This window comes from Mus caroli, chromosome 3 (genome assembly GCF_900094665.2).
Source record: "Mus caroli chromosome 3, CAROLI_EIJ_v1.1, whole genome shotgun sequence".
NCBI lineage: Eukaryota > Metazoa > Chordata > Mammalia > Rodentia > Muridae > Mus > Mus caroli.
Window position 1 is genome coordinate 10,266,590 of NC_034572.1, and position 27,032 is coordinate 10,293,621.

The 27,032-nt window shown below is 40.8% G+C and overlaps 2 protein-coding genes across 3 annotated transcripts; both read left to right on the top strand.

Annotated features, from left to right (window-relative positions):
- Positions 1-11,509: 11,509 nt before the first annotated feature.
- Ca2 (carbonic anhydrase 2) lies at positions 11,510-25,631 on the top strand. Of its 2 annotated transcripts, XM_021157665.2 has the most exons (7): positions 11,510-12,003; positions 13,053-13,250; positions 19,962-20,080; positions 20,432-20,524; positions 21,546-21,608; positions 22,760-22,915; positions 24,831-25,631. In XM_021157665.2, exons 1-7 carry the CDS (start codon positions 11,970-11,972, stop codon positions 24,948-24,950), a joined length of 783 nt encoding a protein of 260 aa, XP_021013324.1. In that variant the 5' UTR covers positions 11,510-11,969; the 3' UTR covers positions 24,951-25,631. The 2 variants fall into 2 exon arrangements, with proteins under 2 accessions (XP_021013324.1, XP_021013325.1); XM_021157666.2 differs by lacking the exon at positions 19,962-20,080 and having other exon boundaries at positions 11,674-12,003; positions 24,831-25,305.
- On the top strand, positions 11,587-11,901 carry LOC110290839 (splicing factor, proline- and glutamine-rich-like). The gene has a single exon (XM_021157667.2). It carries the CDS (start codon positions 11,602-11,604, stop codon positions 11,881-11,883), a length of 282 nt encoding a protein of 93 aa, XP_021013326.1. The 5' UTR covers positions 11,587-11,601; the 3' UTR covers positions 11,884-11,901.
- Positions 25,632-27,032: the final 1,401 nt, after the last annotated feature.

The following is a 27,032-nucleotide window of genomic DNA, read 5'->3' on the forward strand; positions in this document are numbered from 1 at the left end:
TCCCTGGACCTTGTGGCTGTGCTCCACGAGGGCATAGGCTCTATTTCCACCATGGGCATGGCACCATCGGCACCTAATACTGTGTCAGAAGAATTGAACCACTTGCTTAGGTGAACAGATGATATCATGAAAAAAGTTCGCTGCCACAATAAACTTCTTTTGGAGTATTGAAAACTGACACGTGCTTCTGCATTCAGGGACCATCATTTTCCAGATTGAGTACAGGCCTCCAAACAATTGCACCTCAGGCCTCTGTACCTTGCAGAGCAGTTTGCCATGAATTGCCATCTAAAATGGCTCTGGAACCCATCAGTCTTATTCGTCTGAACCAGTCATAAATATGTACATAAGATACAAGAATAACAACCAACACAAGCAAAATTAACATAAAAAATTAGTCCAATACATAGTCCAATAACACATTAACTGCATTTACTGAAAATTAGTTCTAGATATTCTTCAATATAAGAATGAACTCTGGGCATGTATAGTATATAATTAAGCATAAAAATATAAAATGAGTAAGAATAAACAAGAGGTCTATATGCCAGATTTTGTTCATATTTAATGTATGAAAACTTAATGAATTTTAATAGATGAATCCCTGGAGTGAGACACTGTAAGAGCTAACCATGTTTACATGTTATTTTCATTTTGGGCACTAGATGGCGATAAAATCTCTGTTGCAAATTAACAGCTCTTAAAGCCACCCTGGGTTGCAATCATGTATATGTCTAAGTTGCTAAGTTTTTCAAAGTACTTTGAACTGACATCATGTTTCCTTTGCTTACAGGTTTGATATTTTCTATTAGTAGTGACTGACCAAAAAGATGAAGGATTTTTACTTATTCGTAAGAATCTTAACTGAAAAAAGGGGAGGTGAGGCTAACTGGGAAGCACTCACTAGACTGCGAGACTGATAAACACTGAGCATATAAAGTCCTATTTCGTATGTAGACAGATGGGAAAAATCACACAGCGTCTGCTGGACAGGAGCCTACGAGGGACTGTAGTCTTCGTGCCTGTGTGGAGGAAAACAGGATCTATAGGGAGAGTTAGTTTAAGAATTAAATTAATACACTTAAAATACAAAGAAGTGTCGTTCTGACAAATTTCTCAGTGAGAGTTAACACTTATCCTTTTAAAATTAATTTTACTTCACGTTAGAAAATGTCTAATGGCTTATTACAATCCCAAGTTCCTGCTTTCACGTAGCTGTTTGCAGTGTTAGGGATCTAGACTTCATCTGTTCAGATGAGAGAAAGAGGTATGAGCATTCTCACTTAATTCTGCTTATATTTGGTGAATTTCTTTTAAATTTGTGTGTGTGTGTGTGTGTGTGTGTGCACTTAGGTAGGTAGTTCAGTGGTGGGTGGGTGTTCATTTAGGTAGGTAGTTAAGTGGTATGTGTGTTCATGCACTTTTGGGAGTCAATTCTTTCCTTCTACGTGGATCTTGAGGAATCAAACTTAGGTCTTTAATCTTGGCAGCAGGAGACTTTACCATCTGCTGGCCCAGTGATGATATTTAAAAGCAAAATACGCAGCAGAGGGAAGTGTGGTCACACTGAACCAACACACTGCCTAAAGAGGTGGTTTAGAGGAAGGTTAAATAATTTTTCATGGGGCAGTTTCTGCTTTGGGAGCTCTGTTCTTACTGTAGGAGATGTGTGATTGGTGAGATTGACATCCAGAAAATCAGGCAGAGAGCAGAGGCCAAGGAGTTATCATGTTCATTTCTCTTCGACACTGGCTTTTCAAATGTCATGAAACAGGGTCCCCAAGGTGCTTCATGATGGGGGAAAATCCATCTGAATACGGAAGGCAGAAAGACTCCTGCGGTGAAATCAATTTTGAGCATGCCTAGGCATGTCCTAAAGTGTGGATGCCAGATGTATGTACAAATCACACCGGAGGAAAGTATTTATGCTTCTGAGGAGTCAGGAGGTCTAAGCAGAACATCTAGGATCAAGGGGGTTGCCAGTGCTAATGATCTACCTTCTGCAGATGAGAGAATGTTTAGCAGGTACAACCTGTGACAGCCCGGTCAGGTAGATAATCACAGGTGATCAGCCAGAGCAAGAGCGAGTCTAACAGCACAGTCCCAGGGGACAGGGCGCACTGCGGCAGCACAGCCCAGTGATCTAAACGCTAATTTTAGCCAGTTGAGAAGTCGCTCTGCAGTAAACAGGGAACCGGGTTCTCCCTTGTATTTGAATCAGTCCCAGGCAGAGGAGTCTGAAACCTCAGGGAAAATATATGTTTTTCCATAAAGTAAACACTTTCACTGTTCCAACTTGCCTGGAGTTTCTATCCCATCCATGCAATCTTTTGAAATTTGGATGGTTCCAAACACATTTGTTAAAGGGAGGTCACTCCCTAAAGGCCTCTTGATTCCCATGGAAGCATAATACAAATGGAAGTGCTGGAAAGTACAAGGGAGGCTTATAGAAATCACACTTAGGCCTTCCTGTGAGCAGTTTAGAGCAGGACCTCAGGTCACCAGGGACATACCTGGATGGAGCAGGAGCACTAGAGAAACTGCTGGCAAAAATGATGTGATTGTACAAGCCAAGCTGAGCCAAGTTAGAGTAGGGCCCAGTGCTGGGCAGAGAAGAGAGAGAAACGCTCCATACAATTCAGTGAATGTAAAGGGCCTACAGTTCTTTCTGTATACACTAATGGGAACAGCATGAGTACTTGAAGTCTCTATGTGAAATGAAGGTTGGTGTGTTGATATGAGTGTGATGAACAGTGGGGACTGCAAGGTTTTACAGCAGTACCTACTTGATCTTGAGACCTGAGGACCTAAGTTAGAGCCAGGCACCTGTTAGAACTCAAAAGTATTTGTCTGACTGATAAGGGATGGTAAAGTGAGACTTGTAAAATATTATTAGCTAGTCTTTGTCAGTGCTCCGGTGAAAGTTATTTCCTCGCTGTCTGAAGGTCAGAGATACGCCAGTGAGGTTTTAGAATATTGGAGAATCCAAATTTGTTAATGAAGAAAATGCATGGGGAAAAGAAGTTTTACATATATCCAAATGTTCGTTGCTCGTAAATTGAAAACTGAACTCGGTAAGGAAGAGACGTGTTTTAGGAGATATGAAAGGGAATTCTGTTCTAGGGTACTTATCTATTTTAACAGCTGCACTCCTGTGTGAACACTGAAGAGGAGCTGGCTTTGTGCCTGTGGATTAGGCTCCAGTAGCCCTCATCTGTGCCATCACCCCGTGCTTCTGTCTTCTCGGGCTCTTTTTCTTTCTAGAAGTTTCTCTTAATTTCTTCAGTAGTGACTTTAGCTCCCCAGTTGTTTCCAGTTTGGTGGGAGGCTGGTTAAAGCAATTCCATATACATGATAAAGAGTCCTCTTCCTCAGTCTAAGCTATGCCTCATGGTTAGAAATCTGAGAAAAGAATGCTTTTGAAGATTCAGGAGGCACTCCTACCTGAAACACTCCACTAAGACACTGAGTTCGGGGACGTGGGCCCTCTACATGGAGCACAGACAAATACTGTCAAATATGTTCATGTACTTATAATTACTACTCAATACCTTATTATGTGTGTATGATACTGGTCTTCAGCCTCGTACTCTACTACAAGCTACATCCTGTCTCCTCTCTGTTATTATTATTATTGTGTTTTGAGACAGACTTGCACTAAATTACCAAGATTTGTCTTGTACTTGTGGTTTTTCCACTCAACCTGTCGGATGCATAAGACCCTAGGTGTACACCACAAGGCCATCTTAGCCCTTATTTTTTTAATATAGGTAAGAATACTTTGGAAAAATAAAAAATGAAATTTGACCTTAGAAAATTGAGAGAAAGCAGGATTATTTTGGTGTGGGGAGGTTAGATGATTCTTTGCATGTTAGCTCATAGGTTGAGTTGTAACTTTCTAGCTGCCTTCTGTAAATTCTTTTCTTTTAAAGGAACATTTTAATGACATTTCACTAAAGAAAGTCTGGTTTCTCCCTTTTCCTTTGTTTTCTTCAGACAGCCTGTTGTCAAGATTGTGAGGTATGCTGAACCTCTTGTCCTTAGCAGCCTAATTGATAGAGAACATAGATTGGGCCCCAGGAGGGAGGGAGAGTTCCAGAGGAGTCAGGGAACAAACAAGAGCTCGGAGAAAAGATGAGGCTAGAAGCAATGCCTTTCGCTGAGCAAGCATTCGATAGGAGACACGTGTTACAAGTACATCCACAAGTGACTTTGTAAAGCCTCTTCTCAGACACATGTTACAAGTAAATACACACATGACTTTGTAGTCTCTTCTCAGAATGAATCTAGGCTTTTCTAATGTACTTATATGTCAAGAGAACAAGAGATCAAACAAGATCAATAAACTATGTGGATGCAGGAAAAAGAAAAGAACCAGAAGAGAAGGACAGCCTCTGAACATTGCATTGGAGAAAGGCTAGTTTGGGCTGTTGCTACCAAAAGAAGAACTTATCAGGCATAGGCACAGCCAGCAACACAGGGGAGTGTTTACTAGAGATATAAGCACCCATTGGAAAGGACGCTTAGATAACAGGACTTGGGGCAGGTGACCTGAAAAGTGTGGTTGTGTGTCAGCAGGCCTGGGAGCCCACCATGGACTCCAGGCATATTTGGGATGATTCCAGTGAGCCCCGTGGCACACAACCCCCAAACAGAACTTTTTTTTTTTTTAAAGTTACATAGGCATACATGTAACTTGTATATCTGTTATATAATTTTATATATAATGTTTTATATAACAGATACTACTGCTATAAAATAAAAGCAAATAACTTTAGAGGATGAAAAAAATCAATCATAAACACAAGTTCCGTTTTCTTCCTGCTCTTGGAGTGAGACACTAGGGACACCTCTGAACTGTGGAAAGCTGGGTAGAGTTTTCTGCTTACAAGAGCAGCAGTGGTCTCCTCTCTATCTACCCAACCTGTTCTGTCCTACATTTCCTCGCTCTGCTAATCCATTATTTCATGCACAGCCTTACAAAATGGGCACCAGAAAATGAAATAAGAAGAGTCTTGCACCCTGGATGTTAGAAAAGCAGCCCCCCTGCCACGGTGCAGGAAGGGAAGCACGGAACTTGGACTCTTCAGCACCAGAACTTGGTGGACGTGTCGTGAATTGTTATAACCCTTTCAGTATAGTCAGACAATGAAAAGAGAAAAAAAGGTTTAAAGGACATCTGTTGTTGTGAAGGAGAGAAGGAAGGAACGAAAGGAAGAGAAAAGAGGAATCGAAGGATGGAGGGGAAGGAAAGTGAAGAAGAGGAGAGACAGAAGAAAGAAAAAACATATTTTGTGACATATAAAAGTCAAGTGACATTTTGTCTGTCCACTGAAAAAACATTCAGTTATTCATTCAAATGTATTTTTATCTTTCAGACACTGTACTGAGGTGGGTGGTGAAGGAGAGACAAGAGATAGAAATACTGTTGATAATTACAGAGTATAACTTTGAAATTTTGTGTTAAGTGGTTAAAATGCATTAAATTATTTTATGAAGCAAAGATACTTAAAGAAAATGCTATCAGCATTCAAAGTCAGACCAATGTTCTTAGCTTATATGCTTTCTTTCTTCCAGAATCCTGATATTGAGTAGTTCAAAACTTTTCAAACAAATTTTATCTGAATGAAAATATGTTTCCTTTCTGCTTCTGAATGAACTTGAGTAAGCATAAAATGAGAAAACCAGCTATAAAATGTAGCTATGTTCATTCTCTGAAGCCCGCTCATACATGCTACAGGACTGTGAAGGTGCTGGCTGTGTGTGTGTGTGTGTGTATGTGTGTGTGTGTGTGTGTGTGCTGTCTGCTCCCCTGGGAGTAGACTGCTAACTCTGGCCTCCTGCCCTTAAGCAAGAGGAAGCATTTAGTTCTGATGCCTTTACCCCTTCATGGAAAGTGTTAGCTTGCTTATGTTAGTAAGAGGAAGTCAGAAATTCCCCAGAGTGGTGATTTATTGGTAAAAGAGAAGTTTAATCATTCAGTGAATCTAATGCTCACCTAACAAGCTGTTAGGATCTGGGTAGCACTGGGTGCACACTCAAGCAGCATAAACTGACAATTTTCCCAAGGTGCAGTGGTAGGGTTGGTTTTATTCTTTTCTTTCCAATCCACTGAACCAAAAATAAGTGAGGGACTATTAGGAACATAGCACAGTTCTAGGTCTCAGATGTTTTTCAATACAAAGGTAATTACCATAATTGTTTCCCAGACCTTTGAGAAAAGAATTACCTTATAGTGTGTGTTTGTGTATGTGTGTGTGTGTGAGAGAGAGAGAGAGAGAAAGAGAGAGAGAGAGAGATACAGAGATACAGAGATACAGAGAGAGACAGAGACACATAGAGAGAATGAACCCAAGACTCTGAAATTGCTAAGCAAGCATTCTGCATCTGGGTTCTATCCGCCCTTTAGAGTAGAGACAGTCTTATGTCAGGATTTTACAGAGTGACATAGTGGGACTTCCCTTATGTGAGGGGATACAACCCAAGGCTTCTAGTGCCAACTCAAAATGTAAATAGAAAACACACACATACCCCCCCACACACACACACTTAAGAATATTCTTTAATATTCTGAAGCTTTGGTATATAGTCCCAGAGTTATTCTATCCTCCCATGTTTCATGCCATGGTTACTACTTCTGTGCTATGGGTCATCACTGAGTGAAACAGGTGTTGCTTGAACAAAATCCTATGATACCTGGGCAGTGAATATGGTAACTAAGATGTCTGCTAAATAGCTATTGGCAGGTAGCGTTTACAGCATGGCTATACTGGACAAAGGATGGTTCATGTCCTGGGTGGGATGAAGCAGAACATTGTCGGATTTTATGAGAATAGTAGATGATAAAAATCTCATAGATTGTCTATTTCAGGAATTTTCCATTTACTACTTCCTGTTCTGGCTGACCACAGGCAACTGAAGCTAATGAGTAAATGGGTAAGGAACATTTTACTAGACAGGTGGAATTGGGGGTTAATAGTCCCAGGGTCTTTCCTTGTACATGGGTCCATATGCAGTGCCACTTTGGAATGTGCTCATTGGATGCCAGCCACACACCACCCCTGTCTCCCAAACTGGGAAAACCAGAAATGTATCCAGTGATGATCAATGTTCCTTACAAGGCAAACTGTTTGAGAACGGTGTTGGGAAAGGATGTCGGCCTTTATTAGATCTAGAAAATTGTGTATGGTAAATGGCAGCTTCCCTGAGTCACCAAATATTAAAAAGGTATAATTTACATACATGTCTAATTTTCTCATTTAACATTTCATTCTACTTCTGTGTAAAATGGACACTTGTTGACATACTTGAACTCATTGACTACTTTGGATGTATTTAGTTTTTATAGAAGTTAAATATTACCAGGTATCATGAAAAATCAAAGACATTTTTAAATGTCTTTAAATTTAAAAATGTACATACTACAATTTTTTTTAATCTACAAAACAGCTTGCTAAGGGCAGTTGAAGCCAACTGTTTGCAGATGTAATGTTAATGTTATCTCAGACACATATTTTACTTAGAGAGACTTTGCTAGGATGCTCTAAAAGTGTTCTGCATGTTGACCCAACCTGGCTTTCTGGAGTAGGACTGCACATAAAATTTTCACACATTGTTCTTCTAGCATCATGGACCAGGGTCCTTGACCAGGAGGAATGCACTGGCTCTCAGTGGGCCAAAGGACAGGTGGCTGAGGGTTCAAACCTGAACCAGAGTTGCCAGTTTGGTCCACACCTGACTCTTCCACTTGCTAGCTGAGTGACCTGTACTCAAGAAACTTATTTCTGTCCTCCAGTGCCACTGCTTCAGTACAGACTGATGTGAAGTGTTTAGAACTGCATTGTTAGCTACATGCTTTTAGTAAGTTAATTTTTTAGAATTGTGTTGGTAAATTAATACTTTTAGTAAGTTTAGAATGTAAAAACTCAAACACACTAATTAAATGCTCCTTTTCCGTTCAAGTTAGTGGCACAGAAAAGACAAACTATTATTTTTTAGTGAGAAAGTATTATAATAACCATTCTATTATTTATTCAGACGTGAAACCATGCCAGGCCTTTGAGATTTTCCAGACCCTCTTTCTTATAATGATATTCTGGAGCTAGAATTCTCCCTCATCAGTTTACAATGAAGCAGGGGAAGTTGCAAGAGACTGCCTATGTTGCTCAGGGCTATACTGAAGCCCTATGGTGGACTCAGCTCACACTGAAAGCTTAAATCTAATTTCACAAATGGGGACTTCTCCCTATGATAACAAGGACACTAACAGAGGAGTTAATAACACAGGAAGCCAAAGCTAAATGAAAATTTATCACTCAGCAGCCCTGGGTATGCCATATGTATTCCACACATGAACATGGAGGATTGAAGACTAGAACAAATCATGCAGGCTTATGCAGAAGGTAAGACCTAGAGACACAGTACAAATCCACAAACCCTGGCTCTCATTCCTTAAGAGGAATGCTGGTAGGTTCACAGGCCAAAAGGGAAGCCAGAGCCAGAGTTTCCATATCAGAGGAACTTGCATCTTTTTCTGGAAGTAATTCTTAGAAAGACACACACAAAGGCATAGGTAGCAAGAGTCACCCAGACCCTCTGTCTTGTCTGTAAAATGAAGAGATGAATTAGATTGCCTAAAGCTCCTAATTGTCTTAGTTCTAGTCTGTGTTGTTCTCTCCTTTGCACCTGTCACCTGGCTTCCTTGTATACTTAAACAGAAAACCTCTCCTTGGTACAGTGGTCTGTACTGTTCTTCTGGCTGCAAGTCCTGCCTGGCTGATGTGACTGCTTGTCTTCTTTTTCTTCATCCCAGTGATAAAGCTAGAAACTTCTTTGAGCAGGCTTTTATACTGACTTCTTATATGTGAGCTGTTCTGTTCCTGGTCATTCCTTACTGGTTCTTTAAGGGCTTCCTTCAGCAGGGCTTCTAGGACCCTCGGTCTGAGAGTGGCCTCTTATCCTGTGCCACTCTGCCTCTCGAGCTTCACACTCATTGGCATGGCTGGAATTCACCTTGTTTGTGTTTGCTCACTGTTCCCTACAGCCTTCATATCCATTCATCATGGGCTCCAAGAACATCGGCATCAAGTTGACATGGTAGCAGCCCAAAGTAGCACTTGAGATCTTGGGAAGTGAATGGGTTTACCTTATGTAGCCCCCCCCCAACATATGTAAAATATGTAGCACTTAGTAGTGGCTCAATAAATACAATAGTAAAATGATAACTCACATTTAATAAGCCATAATTGTTAGCATAATGTCAAACCTTTTTTTTACATGTTATATCATCTAGTTTTCACCATGACCTTATGATATGAATACCATTATTATCTTAGTATTATGGTGACATGCTGAAACTTAATTCAGAGTCACCTTAGGGTGCATGGTGAAAGCATATATATATATATATATATATATATATATATATATATATATGTATGTATATATCTCCCAGTCAGCTGGAGGCTCTCTCTCCCTTTGGCCAGATGCTCACTTTTGATATAGTTTGCATTGTGTTTTATACAGCTCTGTTTAGGACAAACTTTAAAGCCATAATTTTCTGATGGTTCAGGTGGCAGGTGATTAATGTGCACTCACTAACTTAATTCTTACAACAGTCCTAACTGGGTGTAATTATTCTCACTTCCCACATGAGCAAGCAATAGCAAATTAGGATGCTGGTTTACAAACTAATGATTAAATAGTTCTATCAGTTTAGAATATTGCATCATAGACAGTAGGCTAGGGACATGCCTACAGACAGGACTCTAGGAGTCCTAAGAAGTAAATGGCTGTTAGTCTCCCTAAAAACTTAATACTCTAACGACTATGAAACTATCTACTTATTTCATTAATTATTGAATAAATCATATATTTCTTTATAAAATATATTAGCTAGCTATATTTAGTGTAAATCAAATGCTTTGCCATTTTGTTTAAAAATTTTGTTCTGATTTATCTCAGACTTTTTGTTATCATAATTGGAACATGTCTTAGTAACTTTATATTTTTTTCTGATTATGTTATATATACCCATATATATGAGTATATGTGTGTATATGTACATTGAATATGAATATGTACATATGTATGTATATACATACATATATACGTAAATTTCCCCCACCTCCTGGGTTAGAAGGAAGTACATTTCTTCCCTCTAAAAAGACATGAATACATAAGCACTGGTTTTATTTTTACAAGCCCAGTGTTACTATCTGGCAGCCAGTGAATGACTGCCTGGGAGGAATGTCCCCAGTACAGCAGAGCTAGACAGTGACTGATCCACATGATACTATGAAGTCATCTCCATCATGAAGACCTGGCAGAAAGAAAATGCCTATAGCCTCTGTAATTTGAAAAGAAAATGAATATGAGATATAATACCTGATGCTCTCTTGACTGTCCAAAGGTGGGCAAGGAGACTCCCTAGCAGGAGCCTGGCTCCCACTAAAACGTACCAGACAGAATGAGGATTCCCGTAGCTGCAACCAGAATTGGTGGGGTCAGAAGCCTTGAGAAGCACTTCATCAAAATCTGTTCTTATATCATGCATGGTAGTAATGGAACAGGAAGTGGGAAACTCCTAGCAAACTGTGCATCTCTAGTGTCACAGATGCAAGGGACTATTTGTGAACTGCACTTTGTAATGGTCATATATAACATTCTTCATCAAACATTTCTTTTGATATCAACCTGGAGAGTCTTGTATAGAGAAGACCATAATTTTCTGAGTCTTTGTATAAGAACAAGGAGATCTATATGTGCATCATCTTTGTGTGGCACTGGGTGAAATAAAGGCACATAATGAGTCTGAGAACACTTAAAATGTAGTCAGATATTTTTCATTATACTTACACATAGATTTTAATATATAGGTAACGTGATGTCTAGGTGCCTCCATAGAAACACAAAAAACTGTACCCTTCTCAATTTGAATTCTAAATAATATGGCCCCAGGTCCACAATAGATTCAATACAAAAAAAAAAAAAAAAAATTGTTCTCAAAGTCAAATAAGAAAAAAAAAGTGTTAGGTGAAGAAAAATGTTTAAATAAAAATACACAAAAAGAACATTGAAAGGTGTGTCCCCGGAACACCCACGGTCCCTGGAAAGCCATAGAGCTACTTTTATTTTTTATTTTTTAAGTTTTGTGTTTTTTGTTTTGTTTTGTTTTGTTGGGGGGGGGGTGGTTTCGGCTTGTCAAATACAAATTCCTTTGCCAGGAAGGGGAAGTTCTCATCTCCTTGGAAGACATTTTAAAAATCCAATTCCAAAAAGCAAAGCGATTTGTGAGAAGTGTTGGTTATGTTACATCAACAGTTCGGTGCCTAGGGTTAATTTGTGGAGCAAGAGGGAAGCTGGAGGGCGCCCTGGCGGCAAAGCCGGGTCGTCTTCCCGCAGCCCGGCAGCAGGGGGCCCCCCCCCGCTTCCCGCTCCCGGCTCCAGGATCCCCGCTCCCGGCGCCTCTAGGACGCTCCCCGCCCAAGGTCAAACTCCGCAGCCGCGTGCGTGCGGGCCGCGGCCGGGTGGCCGGCTGGCCCGCCAGCTCTGGGAAGCGGAGCCGCGCTGTGCGGGCCGGTGGCCAGGTCTGTCCTCACAATGGGGCTGGGGATTAGGGGCGCCGGCCCGGGAGGCTGCGCCGCGCCGGGGCGAGCTGGAGAGCGTGCAGCTGCTGCAGAGCGGGTCGGACGCAGAAGCGGAGAGCAGCCGGAGGGCGCCCCGCCCCAAGCAAGGTGCGGGGGCCCTCGAACACCGAGGCCTCCGCCTGTCACCTCTGCCTGTCACCTCCGTCCGCCACCTCCACGGTCTCCTCCCCTTGCTCAGGTCCACTCGGTCCCTCCCCTGGGCCGCCCAGAGCACCAAGTTGGCGGGAGCCTATAAAAGCCGGACGGTGCGACCCGCGACACACACTGCAGGACCGCTAGACGGACGACAACTTCTGCTCTGCCCCAATCACCGGCGTGACCATGTCCCACCACTGGGGATACAGCAAGCACAACGGTGAGTGGGGAGGCCGCGCGCTCCGGGCCGCGCGCTCCGGGTCTCGGCTCAGGCACCTGCCTCGCTCCGCAGATCCCGGAGCGCAGCTTGGATGCCGGGTCTCCGCTCTGGTCTGTCCCTGGCGCCAGACCTAGAGCGCTGTCTAGGATCTGATCTCAAACTTGCTTGGCCGCGCACAGGGGTTGGGAGGGATAACCCAACGCAACACCCGACGACAATACCTATGGGGACCACAGCCGGTCACCCTAGGCTAACCTAGGCAGAATCGAGCAAGGGTTGTTACTAACATTTTAGTTGTGTGTCGCAGAAAGGTTAAGGGGAAACACTTGTCCCCTTCACATCAGTATCTGCTGCACTGTGGCTAAGATTCCCAGCGCACTTTGTTGTGGCATCTTCTGGAGCCCGGTTGGGTCTAATTGCGAGTTTTCCATGCATCTTTCAACTTCTAGTGTTAGAGGGTCAATCGTAGATACCTAGACGTCTTCCAGATCAAAGGCCTTGGTATATGACGCCATCTGAGGGGAAAAGAAGGTGCACTAGCTTGTGGTTGTGTGGGTTCCCCAGCAAAGATAGTTCTAAAGGAGGGGTCTGAGCCTGAGTTTTGGTCTATATGGTCTTTACTGTCACCTAGTGTGGCAGCACGAGGCTCTCGGACCTGTTATAATGCCTTAGAATCTATGTTCCAAACTCAGTCACAAGAGGACTTATATCCCCAGTCAGACCACTCTGTTTTCAGTAGTTCTGTCCAGTATTAGTCACTGAATTTGAGTAAAAAGATCTCAAAATTGCTAACGCTTGTCTGACAATGTTAAGAAATCGATGTATATTGACTCTAATTTTCGTGTTGGCCTTATGAGGTAGACTTGGAATATTATTACCCCATGTTACAAATAAAAGGACTGAGGCACATTTTGTTTTCATAAATGTTAAGTTAGTATCACCTCCGAATGTGGAACTGAGCAGACTGTGTCTAGAAACACCAGTGGCTTCCGGTGGCTGGTGTCTCCTTTCCCACAGCAATGACTTCACAGCTGTCTTCTCATATCTAGGACCAGAGAACTGGCACAAGGACTTCCCCATTGCCAATGGAGACCGGCAGTCCCCTGTGGACATTGACACAGCGACTGCCCAGCATGACCCTGCCCTACAGCCTCTGCTCGTATCTTATGATAAAGCTGTGTCCAAGAGCATTGTCAACAACGGCCACTCCTTTAACGTTGAGTTTGATGACTCTCAGGACTGTGCAGGTCAGTGTTTAGGAAAACATGGGGCTTTTAGCCAATAGTTATTTTCTGTCTTAATGGAAAATACAGGGACACCGGCAGGAGGTCCCTGCCACCACAATTTGTGTCCAAAAGCTAAGATGTCACTCTGATTTCTTTCATAGGTCCTAGAAGTAGGCTAATTACTGTGAAGTATCCTCAGGGACTGTCAGATATGTAGGGCATCAGGCAAGGTGCCTGTGGGATGTCACGGAAAGCAAGTCAGGTCTTTAGCAATACAGAAACCAGGGAATTCATGAAATTTTAAGCTTTTAAGATTCTCTTTAACACATTTGTCCTCCTAGATGAGAGCTATCCTCAGTAGGTATAACTTAATGTGTACTGCCTTCAAGTCAGTAGTGCAGAAAGGGATCATAATCTGAATATTTAAAAGGTTGAAGTTCTTGGTAAATATTGTTTGTATTTGTCAGTGTTGACATAGGGTGAGTATATAAAGATATAAGTATCTCGTTCAAAAATTTTTTCCACGGTGAAGATTTTTCAGAGTTGTTTGGATATGCTTAGGCAGTTACTGAAAAAAAATCCAATTACCATAATTTATTTGTAATAGGGCCTGCTGACAGGATGCTGGTGAATGCTTTCTTCTTTATTTAGAAAAAGGAGACCCAGTCCCATTTAGACACAGTGGCTGCCTTTACGGCCTGCTGGTTGATTTAATTGCCAGTGTCCTATTTTCCTGAATATTTTCCTTTGAAGGTCACTGAATGAAATGGGACTGTAAACACATTGTTTGCTAGTGGTTTGGAGTAAGGGGTATTTTAGAGGAAAAGGGCAAGACAGAGGAAACAGCTACTAGTGCTGTCAGAGTTGGAGCTAATGACCATGCTAAATAATAGCATGCTATATAATGTGTAATTAAAGTATTACAATCAGGTTGGCCATTATGTTTCAAAAGCAGCAGAGAAATCTCAAATACCTCAGTCAGAATTAACAGTTGAAGAAAGGTGGGTTTTTAGTAATCCCAGCACTAGGGTGGCAGAGGCAGGCAGATTTCTGAGTTCAAGGCCAGCCTGGTCTACAGAGTTAGTTCCAGGACAGCCAGGGCTACACAGAGAAACCCTGTCTCAAAAAAGAAAAAAAAAATCTCTTCTCCAGGGCAGGGGTTTTTGAACCTGACAAGTCATTCAGGGTCGGTCAGTTTAGAGGAAGCTAGGATGGGTGATTGGTCTAGAACTGTGTGTGGCCAGAGTAGGCTTCAGAACTTGTTGAGCCTGTCTATCAGCAGGGGCCTGCTTGCGGAAGGCTGAAATCTTACAGATCCTTTGTCTTAAGCTGCCAGGTTTTTGTCTCAAGTGATGAGGGTGCCAAAGAAGTGGGTTATCCTGGAAATTCGCACCTTTGCTACCTAGCCATGGCCCCCTCCCTATCTGCTTAACTGTCTTTCTCACTCCTGTCTGCCCTCATCACTAAGATCAGTTCACACTTCATAAACTAAGGGTCATGGGGGCAGGTGAACCTTTCTGTTGTCCTCAGAATCCACCATGTATTGAAAATATCTAAAAGAGAAGAACATACAAATATAGGCTCTGACTATAACTTTGATACAAAGAAACTGTTCAAGGAAGTGTAGACTCTTGAGTTGAGATCCAAAAGATCATAGAAAGGATTGGGGTAAGAATTCTCTGAAGGAGAATCTGAGGCTCTAACACAGGAGACAAACAACATGGGCCAGGGGGGTTGAAGAGAGGAAGCCAGCTCAGCTGGCACAGGTCAGGGTTCCGGCGCTTTTGGAGACTAGAGTAAAGGAGATGGTTCCATACTAGGAGCCTGCAGCTAAGCCCTTGAATTTTCAAGCAGGAAGGGGGTGGGGAGCAGGATGTATGCTTGCCAATTCTTCTTTTGACTTAAACTCCCTTCCCTGGTGGGAAATCCTGGAAAGTCTGTTAGCTAGAGATTCACAGACAATGTCCTCAGTTGGGTGTCTATCAACATCTGTGAGAAGGAAAGGCTGTCAGGTTGGTGCTTATACAAATGATGTGGTCGTAGGAACTGTGGAAGCATGGAGGAGGCTTAGTAACTGACATGATACTTCAATAAAGGCTTTCCAGAAGGTTCATTCAGAGAAATAAAGGGTTTGGGTGTTTTGGAAGAGACTCCAGCAAAGGGCTTTAGGAACCCCCAGGGGATTAAAGAGAGCACAGGATGTGTGTCTGTGTGCCCTAGATAGCAACACAGTCTAGGAAAAACAAGGGTCAGCAAAGATTAGAGTTCTCCTTTGCCCATGAAAGACTCCTTTATAATTTGGCTAGTATCTCCTATCTCTTTCAGTTACTCTGGTTAAACAAAAATCTAGAATGCATTAAAATATTGATATAAAAGGAAAACCCACTTACAGAAAATGTTAAATAGTAATATGTCACATGGAAATATGCTACATAGATTTTCTTTTTAAAAAGATTCTTAGAGTCTCAAGTTTAACAAAGGGAAGTGATACTATAGTCAGCCCACAACATGAAGAAAAGAAGGAGGGAGGGAAGGAAGGAAGGAAGGAAGGAAGGAAGGAAGGAAGGAAGGAAGGAAGGAAAGAAGGGAGGAAGGAAGGAAGGAAGGAGGGAAAGAAGGGAGGAAGGAAGGAATAAAGAGAAAGAAACAAGGAAGCAAGGCAGGAAGAAGGAAGAAAAGAAAGAATCACTTGCCGAGGCTTGTTCTTTGCGGCACTACTTTCTAACTAGCAGCTGTTTACAAAGAATATAATGAAGTATCTTCAGATGATAAATATTATCAGTCTTTAGCTGTATGTACCATGTCTTTAAAAGCCAATGTAATTTTTCTTTACATTTAAAGCCTAAAAGTAATTTATTTTTGTTACTTTATATATTATTTCAAAAGTTAACATTTTAGCAATGTTTTATTGAGGTATTTTTGTTCGTTTGCTTTAGCATTTTTAGTCTTTCAAATTTTTTATTTTCTGTATTTAAATGCATCAGTCATTTACACCCCCTCTACCCCCCGCCCTGCCCCCCAGCACTGGGATCTCAGCCTTCTAGAATTTATCTTGAAGTCAGGCCTTGCAGTGTGTTCCGAATGTTATCTTATACCCAGACTTAAGTACCTGGTGTCAGAAGCTGAGCTAGCTGGCTCTGCTGTTGTGTTTACTTGCTTGGAGGTAATTCTCCTAAAGCATGGAATTAATGTCTTAGACTGAAGCTCGCACTAAAGTAGTCAACATTCCTTTAAAGCCAATAATCTCAAATTAATGAAAAATTGCTAATAATGTTCTTTTTAAAAGCACTGTTCAGAAACAACCTTCTCCGCTTGAAATGTTTTCCTGCCAGCTTTTTCTGGTACAAAAGGAGTTCAAAGCATTAACCATTCCTAACTTATTAACTCTTGCGGATAAGTTTAAAACTCTCTGCTTTATTGCAAAGTTGGGGATGAATAATGAGAGCAATGTCAGAATTCTTGGGTCAGCACCCACATCTTGTTCATCTCAGTTAGCTCTCCTTTTAAAAACAGAAACAGTATTTATTTGTTTATGCTACTTCAAGAAGAAAGAAAGAGGTTGAGTGACTCCCCTGTTTGCCTTTGAAGCCAACCATTGTCTGGATAACATAATGAGGCTTTGTACCTGGGTTCTGTTGAACTTTCAAGGGACTTAATTTTGGAGCTCGAAATTTACCGGCCACAAGAGATCATAAGCAACCAATGAAGGGTTCCCATGCACGTAGTTAGTAATGTCAGAATAATTATTAATACCTAGGACAATGACCAGAGTTTCCTAAACACTCTTGAGTCCTGACACTTACTCCTAAAAAGTGTCAGTTTAAATTTATGTAATCGCTAACCAGGTTCCACTAAAACTGTTGGGCACTTTGAATTGTAACTGGTTAGAAGAAGTGGAACCGAGCCACCCCTCTCAGATTTGTTTGCATGACTATAGTGCTGGGATTATTCCCTGCTGTCAATGCAAGAGGATGCATAATCTAATCAATAGTAAAGGTTGTAACCGTGGATTTTAGAATTCCAGACTATTTGTGGAGAAAGTAGTTCAGCTATTAACATGTAAATTGTATCTGTGGAAAGTATTTATTTGTCTGAAAGGAAATTGCTAAAATATTTGTTTATGAGCAACACATTTGGAGAATGTGAACTTGTAATTTGGGATTAAGGGAGCTTACTTACCCCGATGGTCTTTAGCTTGTTGTTCAAATAGATCTTAATTTTCAATAGTGACTAAGAAGAAAAATAGTGAAAAATGGTAAAATTTCAATGATTTTATATGGGTTCTTAATTTATTTTAGTAGTATAAAATCTCCTATCATAATGAAAATACTGCTAAATAATTTTTTAAGTCCAGTATATGAAGACATTATATAGTGTTACGGTATTTATATTATGTTTAACTGATGACAGATTATAAAGGCTAAAAAATTGGGACAAATTTTGATATGAAATTTAAATTAAAGTTTGAAAGTTCTTTTCCGGTATCTGCCACCTGGTGGAATGTGTTTCTATGGCACACAGAGAGTGCAGACTCTGCCGAAAGCCTGCCCCACTACTAAGGCCTGGGTTTTACAGAGAAGAAGTGATTTCTACTACAGAGAAGAAGCATAAAGCCAGTGATTTCTACTACATGGAAAAATATTTTCACATGAGAAAAACTGATTTCATTATAAACCAAGAGAGTTTTTAAATGGTATATAGTAATCAGAATAAATAAATATATCTTGTAATATAGTATAAGCTATATTTAATCAAAGTATTGTAATTTTTATTTCTTAGACAAAATAATACATGTTCCATCTATACATGATAAAACAACTGTATGATTATAACAATGTTTTCCAAGCATGAAATCAACTCCATATTCACAATTGTCTGAAACCTGACGTGAATTGCTGCTGTCTGTAGCAATTCTGTTCTAAAGAATTAATAACTTTTTTCTAATTACAATGGACTTTGAATCTGCATAGCAACAGTTTTATTTTAATGTGAGCTAAAATAGCTGTCCAGTGTTAAAGATTACCACTGGGCATGTTTACATTGAATTGTTTCTTTTGGTGTTCACAAAGCCTTTCAAAATAAAGGTGTATGTGGAGTTAAACATATTTGTAGTTACAATATCCCCCAAAACAATTGAAAGATGATGGGATTTCAAAGAACTAATGGGAATGTTTAGTCACTTTACAATGTGAGGTGGTAGCTTGATTCTCTTTCCTGGGAAAGCAAATTCTCTTAACACTGGTGATGCCTGATGCTTAGGGTAGGTTCCCTGAACTGGATATGCCCTTGGTTGAGGTAACGACTCTATAAATGACATTTCCTGTATATGATTGGTCAATTGGTTGTGAGCTTTGAGGAAGTAATGTACAGAAATTTCCCCCTAGTACTTAGTTGCTTGGTAAAGATGATTTCATTGTTATGCAGGTACTATTAAGAAAAGTGTTCGTTCATTTCTGAGAAAACAAACAAACAAAAATCCAAATAAACTAGTATAGGAGGCTGGGCTTAATGTTTTTCCTTGCTGACTCGTCTGTGCTTTAAGGGACTTGATCTTAGCATTATATATACAAGTTCATATTTCTTCACATATGTGTAATATAACAGCATTTATGATTCATTCTTCCTGTTTTCTCTTGGCCTGTTGGAAGCATCTGCAGCCAGTGATTGCATAGTTGCCGTGGAAAGGCTACCCTGCATATCTCATCAGATTCACCCTTTACTTTGAATAGATTTAGCTACTGGCTAAACATATTTAAGTGAAATGAAGCAAATGATATTTACTAAACAGACTCGGTTCTATGTTTTACAAAGCCACCATGGAGTTAAGCTCATTATTTTATAAAATTATTGTCTAAGGCCAAAAAATGTACCTAAAGGAACAGCTGCTTTAATCCCAGTCCTAGGAAAATAAATTAGTAGAACTTGGTTACTTCTGAAAGTATTTGATTATATTGTTTAAATATCATAGATACATACAAGTAAGGTAAAGGTTTTAATTGTTCCTTCTATTATCATCCTCTTCCGAGATACACTGGACAAGTACCTTGAATGCAGGGATTGAAGCATGTGGCTTCTCTGATGATTTATTGATTAAAGACTACCTAGTTTCAGGATAGAGAATCCAGGATAGCTCCTGTACTTAGAATTTTAGCTTGTGGGAGAAAACAAAGCATGCTGAGCTGTACATACAGTTGATAGAGATGATACAGATGATTATTAGTAAAATAAGTGAATGCACACATTTTACAGGTTAGGAAGGCCTAAAGGTTTGATACAAGTTTTCAGGGGGTAACGCCAGTTAGTGTAAACATAAAATAGTTAAGTTTTACAATATTTTAAAATTTCCCCCCCAAATTCTGGTATGTGACTGGTAGGAAGTCAGGACAATCTTTGGGCCACATAGAAAACAGGTCCTTGGGCTCACAGACCGATCAGTCCACTAGTCCTTTCACTAAATTGTAAATTAGTGTCATTGTAAATCTCCTCTCTCTGAATCTTTACCTATAGAAGACAATGCCACTAATAAGTCCAGCAATGATCGACAAGGCATCTATTGTCCATCAGTTAGCACATTGGAAAATAAAACCGTTGAAATATCTTTGAGAAGCACTCTATTAAATCTGTCTCATTTTAATTTCTGTGTGCGTGTGTGTGTGTGTGTGTGTGTGTGTGTGTGTGTGTGTGTGTGTGGTATGTATACAGAGACATTACATGCATGCATTATAATTCCAGTGCTGAAAGAAGGACCCCTCAGTGGCACCTACAGATTGATTCAGTTTCACTTTCACTGGGGCTCATCTGATGGCCAGGGCTCTGAGCACACCGTGAACAAAAAAAAATATGCTGCAGAGGTAAGATCTTGTTTACAGGGAAAATCGTATTTAGCACTAATTTCCAGCCCATACTGAGTGGACAAACTCTTTGCCAAAGATCTTCCATTGGTTTCTTAGGTGTTTTTGTTAATAGCACTGAGTTTGTTTTATTATAAATCCATAAATAAAATCTGCGGTTTCTGAAAATTCTACGTGTCCTTGACTTAGCATTGCTCTTGAAGTGATAAGTGCTATAACCAGTATAATTAGAATTAAATCCACATTTTTCTGTGATAACCTCGCGCTACAAACGGAAGAGTAGTTACTCGGTCAGGTCTGTTGGATTTTATCGTGCGGATCATTGACTGCTTTTGTCTCCCATGACTTTAGCTTCACTTGGTTCACTGGAACACCAAATATGGGGATTTTGGAAAAGCTGTGCAGCAACCAGATGGACTGGCTGTCTTGGGTATTTTTTTGAAGGTTAGTTAATGGCCCAGTCGCTTGGGTTTTTTTCTATGTTTGAGGTGATTGACTAGGCAGAATATTTATAACATGGAGAACATTCTACAAAAATCTGAGGAAATGCTTCTGATGCTAAAGCATTTTCAGGTTTAATTCTCCCTCCATCACTCATGTCTTCGTTATGGATATCTGAGGGACATTTTGGAGTGTGTCACTTAGAAACTAGTGATATTAATGGGAAGAAGAGACAAAATGTAACTGAAGATGGCCAATAGGATATAATTTGTTTAAATTGAACCTTAAGTGAAGGTTACTACTCTGTTTTGGGCGGACAGCTAAATTGAGATCAAGTTCTGATGGGGTGGTTCTAGGTGGTTCAATGTCAGCAAATTTTAGGAACTGTAGGATCTCAGAGTTGAGCCGCCCCTAGCAAGTCGGAAAGGGGAGTCTAGAACATTGGATGGGCATTTACGAGTGTCCCATGCTGAAGTGGACGCTACAGGGGCTCCTTGCGACACCCAGAGGCCGCAGTCAGAGAACCGTGATAATAGTGCTCAGGATATAATCCTGAGAAGCGCTAGTGTGAGGTTTTAAAGCACTGAGGACATGGTTAGTGATTTTTGGAAAGGAACAGGAGTCAAGGGACTACTAGGAAACCTAGAGGGGGCGGGGAGGGGCAGGGATTAGGCAGGAAGAGTGTGTAGGAGGAGGGTAGGCAAGAGTGTGCACTCCTCAGGCATCCACTGAGGTAAGATCTTGTTCTTTCAGCTTAGTGGTTGGAGGAGATAGGACACAGAGCAAGCTAATTCAGGGGAGTGCGTTACAGAGACAGAAGCTGAGGTGGGTTAAAGATTCAGTGACTGCTGCCAAAACATGTGTTGACAGTGTTTACAAGCCACGGATGTCTAAGGGGTGGATTTTACTTGTTGCTGCTTTTGTTGTTGTTTTTCTCTGAACAATTTTTGATAGAGTTGCTCAAATCAAAATTGTGGTGGTGCCAATTGACTCATAAGGCCTTATAACCCCTGCATTTCTGCAGATTGGACCTGCCTCACAAGGCCTTCAGAAAGTCCTTGAAGCACTGCATTCCATTAAAACAAAGGTAAGTCTTTTAATACTCTTGATTTTAAAAACTTCCTTTGATCAGAATGGATAGTCTTGTTGATGTCATGGTGTTTTCATGAACAGTTTACTGGAGGTAAATAATTGCTTCTATATAATGATTTTTTTCTTTCTGCAAAAGTAGCTTCTAATTCTGATAAATAGTGTGATTTGTAATGATTTGCTATTAGAAGCATACATATGCAAGAACTAGAGAACATCAAAGAGTCAGAAAAGTCCTCTGAACGAACCACCCATTGATTCATACAGAAAATGCTCGTGAGAAACTTGCTATGTTATGATCACTACATTAATCAAGAGATCGAGAGGTGTGTGGGATGAACAAAGGCCTGCTTCGTGGAAATTCATATTCAATGACCTGAGTTCCTCCTTCTATGCTTTAATCCTCTGTGCAGCAATGATGTGCTGCAGATTTTGGTCATCCACCTGCAATGACTGGTCACCTGGCAGGTTGGCTACACAAAGCTCATCTTCCAACTGACATACCACCCAGCTTATTACATGTAAACCGTTGCAGCTATCCTTCCCGTCCTTGAATCACATGTGATTGCCCTGATGATGCATTTTCCATATGGCCCTATTCTTTCTCCTGATTGCTAATTATGTCTAGTTCTCTTTATTTATTCTCATCTTATATTGCTTCGTCTCTCAGTGACCTTATAAAGAACACAGTGGTGTGAAATCTCACATTTCCACCCACAGTTACTGCTTTAAAAGTGCTGTGTCCAGAGCTGAACACTGTGTTTTAATTCTAATGGATCTCTGAAATATCATTGCAAAATTATCACCTTACTATCAAAGAACCTACATTTCTATTATTGCAACCTAATTATATTTACCATTTTAGTGGTAACAATATAGCTTTAAATGCCAGATGTAATCAGTTAAGGACACTGAAAAAATCCTAAGGAATTGTTTTGATGACAAGATGAAACAGTAATTTTGGACGCTCTCACTTGCCAATCTATGTTTCCAAGCAAAATGTCCAGTGCTAGTGCTCTTCATTTTGTTTGTCAATAAACCTGAAACCTCTGCACACAAGCCTTGCAGTAAGAGCTGACTAGACCTGTGGATGACAGTCTTTCCTGCTAGAGTCTTGTGCTGACTGTTTTCTGTGTATTTGCCCTGCAGGGGAAGCGTGCGGCCTTTGCTAACTTCGATCCTTGCTCCCTTCTTCCTGGAAACTTGGACTACTGGACATACCCTGGCTCTCTGACCACTCCGCCTCTGCTGGAAAGTGTGACCTGGATCGTGCTCAGGGAGCCCATTACTGTCAGCAGCGAGCAGGTTGGTTTTCTAAGGAGAGTTCTCTATCAGTGGAGGCAGAAAGGCTGCTCTTCCCAGTCAGGCCTGGGATTTAATCCTCCTGTGGTCTCACCCTGTGGCTGTTGTCACAGAGTGTTTGGCAGTAAAGATTTGCTGGTATTAGCCAGCACCTTCGGCAGTACTTAGCTAGGTTGTTTAATCTGGGAAAGTGTTGTTTATTGTGAGGATTATAGGAGAATGATATCTGCTTATTAGCTTATTCCTTTTTAACAGCTAGGAGGAAAGAGAGTCTTTGAAAAACAAGATTTCATATTGAAAGTTATACAGATGTTAGTGATAGTTCCCAGCCTCTTGCTCACGAAGAGTTTAGCATAATCTTGTGATTGTGAGGCGCACTTCTGAATCCTGACAGTCCTCCTGGCTTCCTTAGCATAAAGCCGAAATGTGGGAAATGGACATTTCTCAGGAATTCCAAAAGGGAGATCCCTGTAATATAAAAGAAGCCAGTTTTGAAATCACAATTGTTTGAGGGCCTGTGTAATTTAAACCTAGAAATTTTTGGAATCATGAATGTTTAGACCTGTGATATGCAAGAAAGGTCACATTGCCAAACTTTATTTCACTGTCTGGAATTTGTTGATAAAACTGCAAGCCCAGGAAAATAGAAGTGCGTTCCATGAAGTGGCCGAGAACACACTTCCTTTCTGTGCTCTCTGTTAGAATATTAATGTGTTAATCATAAAAATAGTTCACACATGTCCTCTGAGGAAATCAATATACAATTAGAACTCACATGCAGTGTAATCAAAGTGGGCCACAAGATGGTATGTTTGCCTGGTATGTGGCTTGAAAACTAACCCGGAGTTTTAACAATTGAGCAAGCACTGTCAAGTAGCACGAGGCAAAAATGAAAACGCCACTTCTTGTTGTAGATGCGGTGCTTGAGACATGGTGCTAAACATCGGCATTCCATTCATTTCTCCACTAAGAAGAACTTAGATATTTCAAAGTTTTCTATCAATAGCAGCTTTGATAGGTAGATTTATTGCCTGCACATACTCTAGTGCCAAATACAGATAGCTATGGACAATGAATTTACCCTGTACTCTAGAAAATGGTATGAAACTATACATATGAATTGCATGTTTTGGCAAGATCCCATAGTAGGTGCATATTTGCATTTCGTGGTCCACAAACAGGATCTGGAGGTCTTGTGTACAGCTCAGAGCCACAGCTCTGGTTCCTCCTCTGAGATGCCCTTTGTTTCGCTATGCTTCTTGGCTCTATTCAACGTAGGTGGTTGAAAAACCTCTTGAGCACCACATCCAGGCACACCCACCTCTGAGGCAGCCTCCACCGATTTCCTGGGAACACAGAAGCCTTGTATTGAAGATCAGAGATGCTTAACAAATCTTCCCATCATGCTCATGAGCATTGTGTTCCTTGTTCATTTCTAAGTCACACTTGTCAGACTCTAGCAAGAGAAAGTGTTAGCATGAAAGACCAAAACTGACTGGAGTTACCTATCGTGTTGCACTTTGTCTTCTCTGTGACAGAAAATACAACTTTAATATGTATTTAAAACTTTATGTTGCTTTACATGCCATAGGAATTTACAGATTTTTGTTCAATTTAAAAGGAAAGCAAGAAAAGCAAGCTCATGAAAATTTCTATTTAAAGAAAGATCCCAGTGGCTTTGTATAGTATATGTAAATAGATTTTTCATGTGGAGGCTGCATTTAGCTGGTTGTTTGTTTGTTTGAATTTTTTTTCTTTTCCTTTTTTGTCTGCCTCCCAAGTTCTGGGATCAAAGGTGTATACCTGCGTCCGCCCCCCCCACCCCCGCCCCATGAAGGCTGAATTTAAATCTAAAACATGTCACTTTAAGTATGTAATATTGTGAAACTAATTTCTTTAATTACATTGTGTCTTTTAGATGTCTCATTTCCGTAAACTGAACTTCAATGCGGAGGGGGATCCTGAAGAAGCAATGGTGGACAACTGGCGTCCAGCTCAGCCGCTAAAGAATAGAAAGATCAAAGCGTCCTTTAAATAAAATGACTCTGCAGCAGGGGTCCAAACAGCACAAGTGTGGCTGCCTCTCTGTAGCTAAGCACAGTTAGGCTTGGTGATTTGGATCCCAACTCTGCATCTGGTATTGTAGACCTTTTACCTCTCACCCGTTGTGCTTACTAATAAAATGTGAACAGCAAGACCCAGGTGTCTCATGTGGTGGCAGCACAGTGGCAGGCCAGTGGTCAACTTAGGGCATCTTTTCTCTGCCACGGCAATGCAACGCAAAGAACAGACAGGGCCTCTTGCTTCTCTTCACAGCCATAGGATAATGAATACTCAGGCCTGTTTGTTAAAATGCTATTTTTAAAACCATATGAGGGTAGAATGATTAATTACAAGTCCACATCATGAGACAAACTGAAGTAACTTAGGCAAAACAGGTAAAACAGTCATAGTTTTATGATTATAAATGAGATGAATGTTCACCCTTCCAAGATCTTATATTAAAGAAAAAATTTTAAAAAGCTTATATATTTGTAGCAAAGTTATTCTTAAAAATGAATTATGTTATAACTTAGTGACTTTTGATTTCTAGAGGTGTAAATGAAGATGTAAAAATTGATATAGTTGTGATACAGAGTATATTTCCCTTCAGATAACATACCACAGCATAATGGATAATGTATTTTAGATATATTCTCTAATAAAATTGAGAACTCTATTCTGGGTGCCTTATTGTCTGCGCCACAGGGACAGAAATGGGTGAACAAATGCCTGCCTACAGGATTCAGTCAATTCATTATGATGGTCAGCCATTACAACAGGCTTACAACGGAAACAAATCCCTGCAGCCATGTACCCACTGTTTACCAGTGGCCTTTTCTGAGCACTGGTGTGCTCCTGTAAGAGTCCTGAGAAGCTCATCCAGAGAGAGAGCCAGGACTGATGGGGCCACAAAAGGAGAAGCTGCTTCCCCCAAATGCTCCTCCAAACAGTTCCCTTGTCACATGCCCACAGTCAGGGGAGAGGGGTACACTGACCATAGACTCACCACAGTCAGGGGAGAGGGGTACACTGACCATAGACTCAACATCTCCGCAGCTGTGAGCCGGGAAAGGTTTTCTTCTTTTAAAGTCAGACATCTTGTTATATACAAGGCTAATTACCAGACATCTTCATTGCTTTTTAGTAAGTAGACTGTTTGTTTTATAGAACAAGACAAAAGTGAGCTGTTGGTTCTGAAACCGAAAGATCCATTTTCCACAAATTGAAAGCTACACAAGTTCCTTGCTATGCCCTGTCATGCTGGCTTCAGGCTGCAAATTGCCCCTCCTGCCCACCATTAAGGGATATTCTGTAGAACCTCAGGGAATGACATCAGCAAGTAAAGCCTTACCTCAGACATTAGAGAAGGATTGGGAATGAAAAGCATTCTTCCTGACAGAGGTGTAAGGTTACATATGAAAAATGTTTTGCACAGTTCATATAGCCTTGCACACTCTAGGCAACGTCAGAGATGTTGAGAGTTTCCCATCCACGTGTGTCTTTGATGGGAAGGTTGCTTCTTGGAGAAGATATGGACCTCAGTTCTTAGCACATGGTTCGGGCCTGTTTGACAGAAAACACTGCCTGCCAAGAAAAGAATTTTCCAGTGTTTGTTCCCAAACAGTCACTGGCTCTCTCATCATCTCCCACATTGCCAGATCCTAACATCTTTGAAGTCTGTATGCCTCATGACCCAAAGTCAACCCTCAGAAATGTACTTGGGCCAGAGACCTGAACACTGGATGCATAGAGAATTCTAAGCACACACACACACAGACAGTGTTGGTAAAATATGTGTTCATTGACATGTAAAATTTTATAAGTATATGTATCTATTGGTGACAACAGGGACAATGTAGAAAGGTTTGCTATTGTGTCCATACCCCTTCCTAGCATCCTACAAACAGAAGGTCTGTGTATTTTAGACAGAGGAATATAGGCTGGAGGTATCAGAATGTAGCGTACATTTACCCCACACATGTCCAAAGTTCACTCACCCACAACCTCCTTTCTCCTCAAGAACTCTGAACCTACCATTACTGTAATACTTAGTACCTTGGCTTGGTCTCATTTTTAT

Coding starts and splice junctions, on each gene's coding strand:
- Ca2 (XM_021157665.2), top strand. CDS start 11,970: ATGTCCCACCACTGGGGATACAGCAAGCACAACG. Junction 12,004..13,052: donor GGGATACAGCAAGCACAACG/GTGAGTGGGGAG, acceptor TCTCATATCTAG/GACCAGAGAACTGGCACAAG. Junction 21,609..22,759: donor TGCATTCCATTAAAACAAAG/GTAAGTCTTTTA, acceptor TTTGCCCTGCAG/GGGAAGCGTGCGGCCTTTGC.
- LOC110290839 (XM_021157667.2), top strand. CDS start 11,602: ATGGGGCTGGGGATTAGGGGCGCCGGCCCGGGAGGCTGCGCCGCGCCG.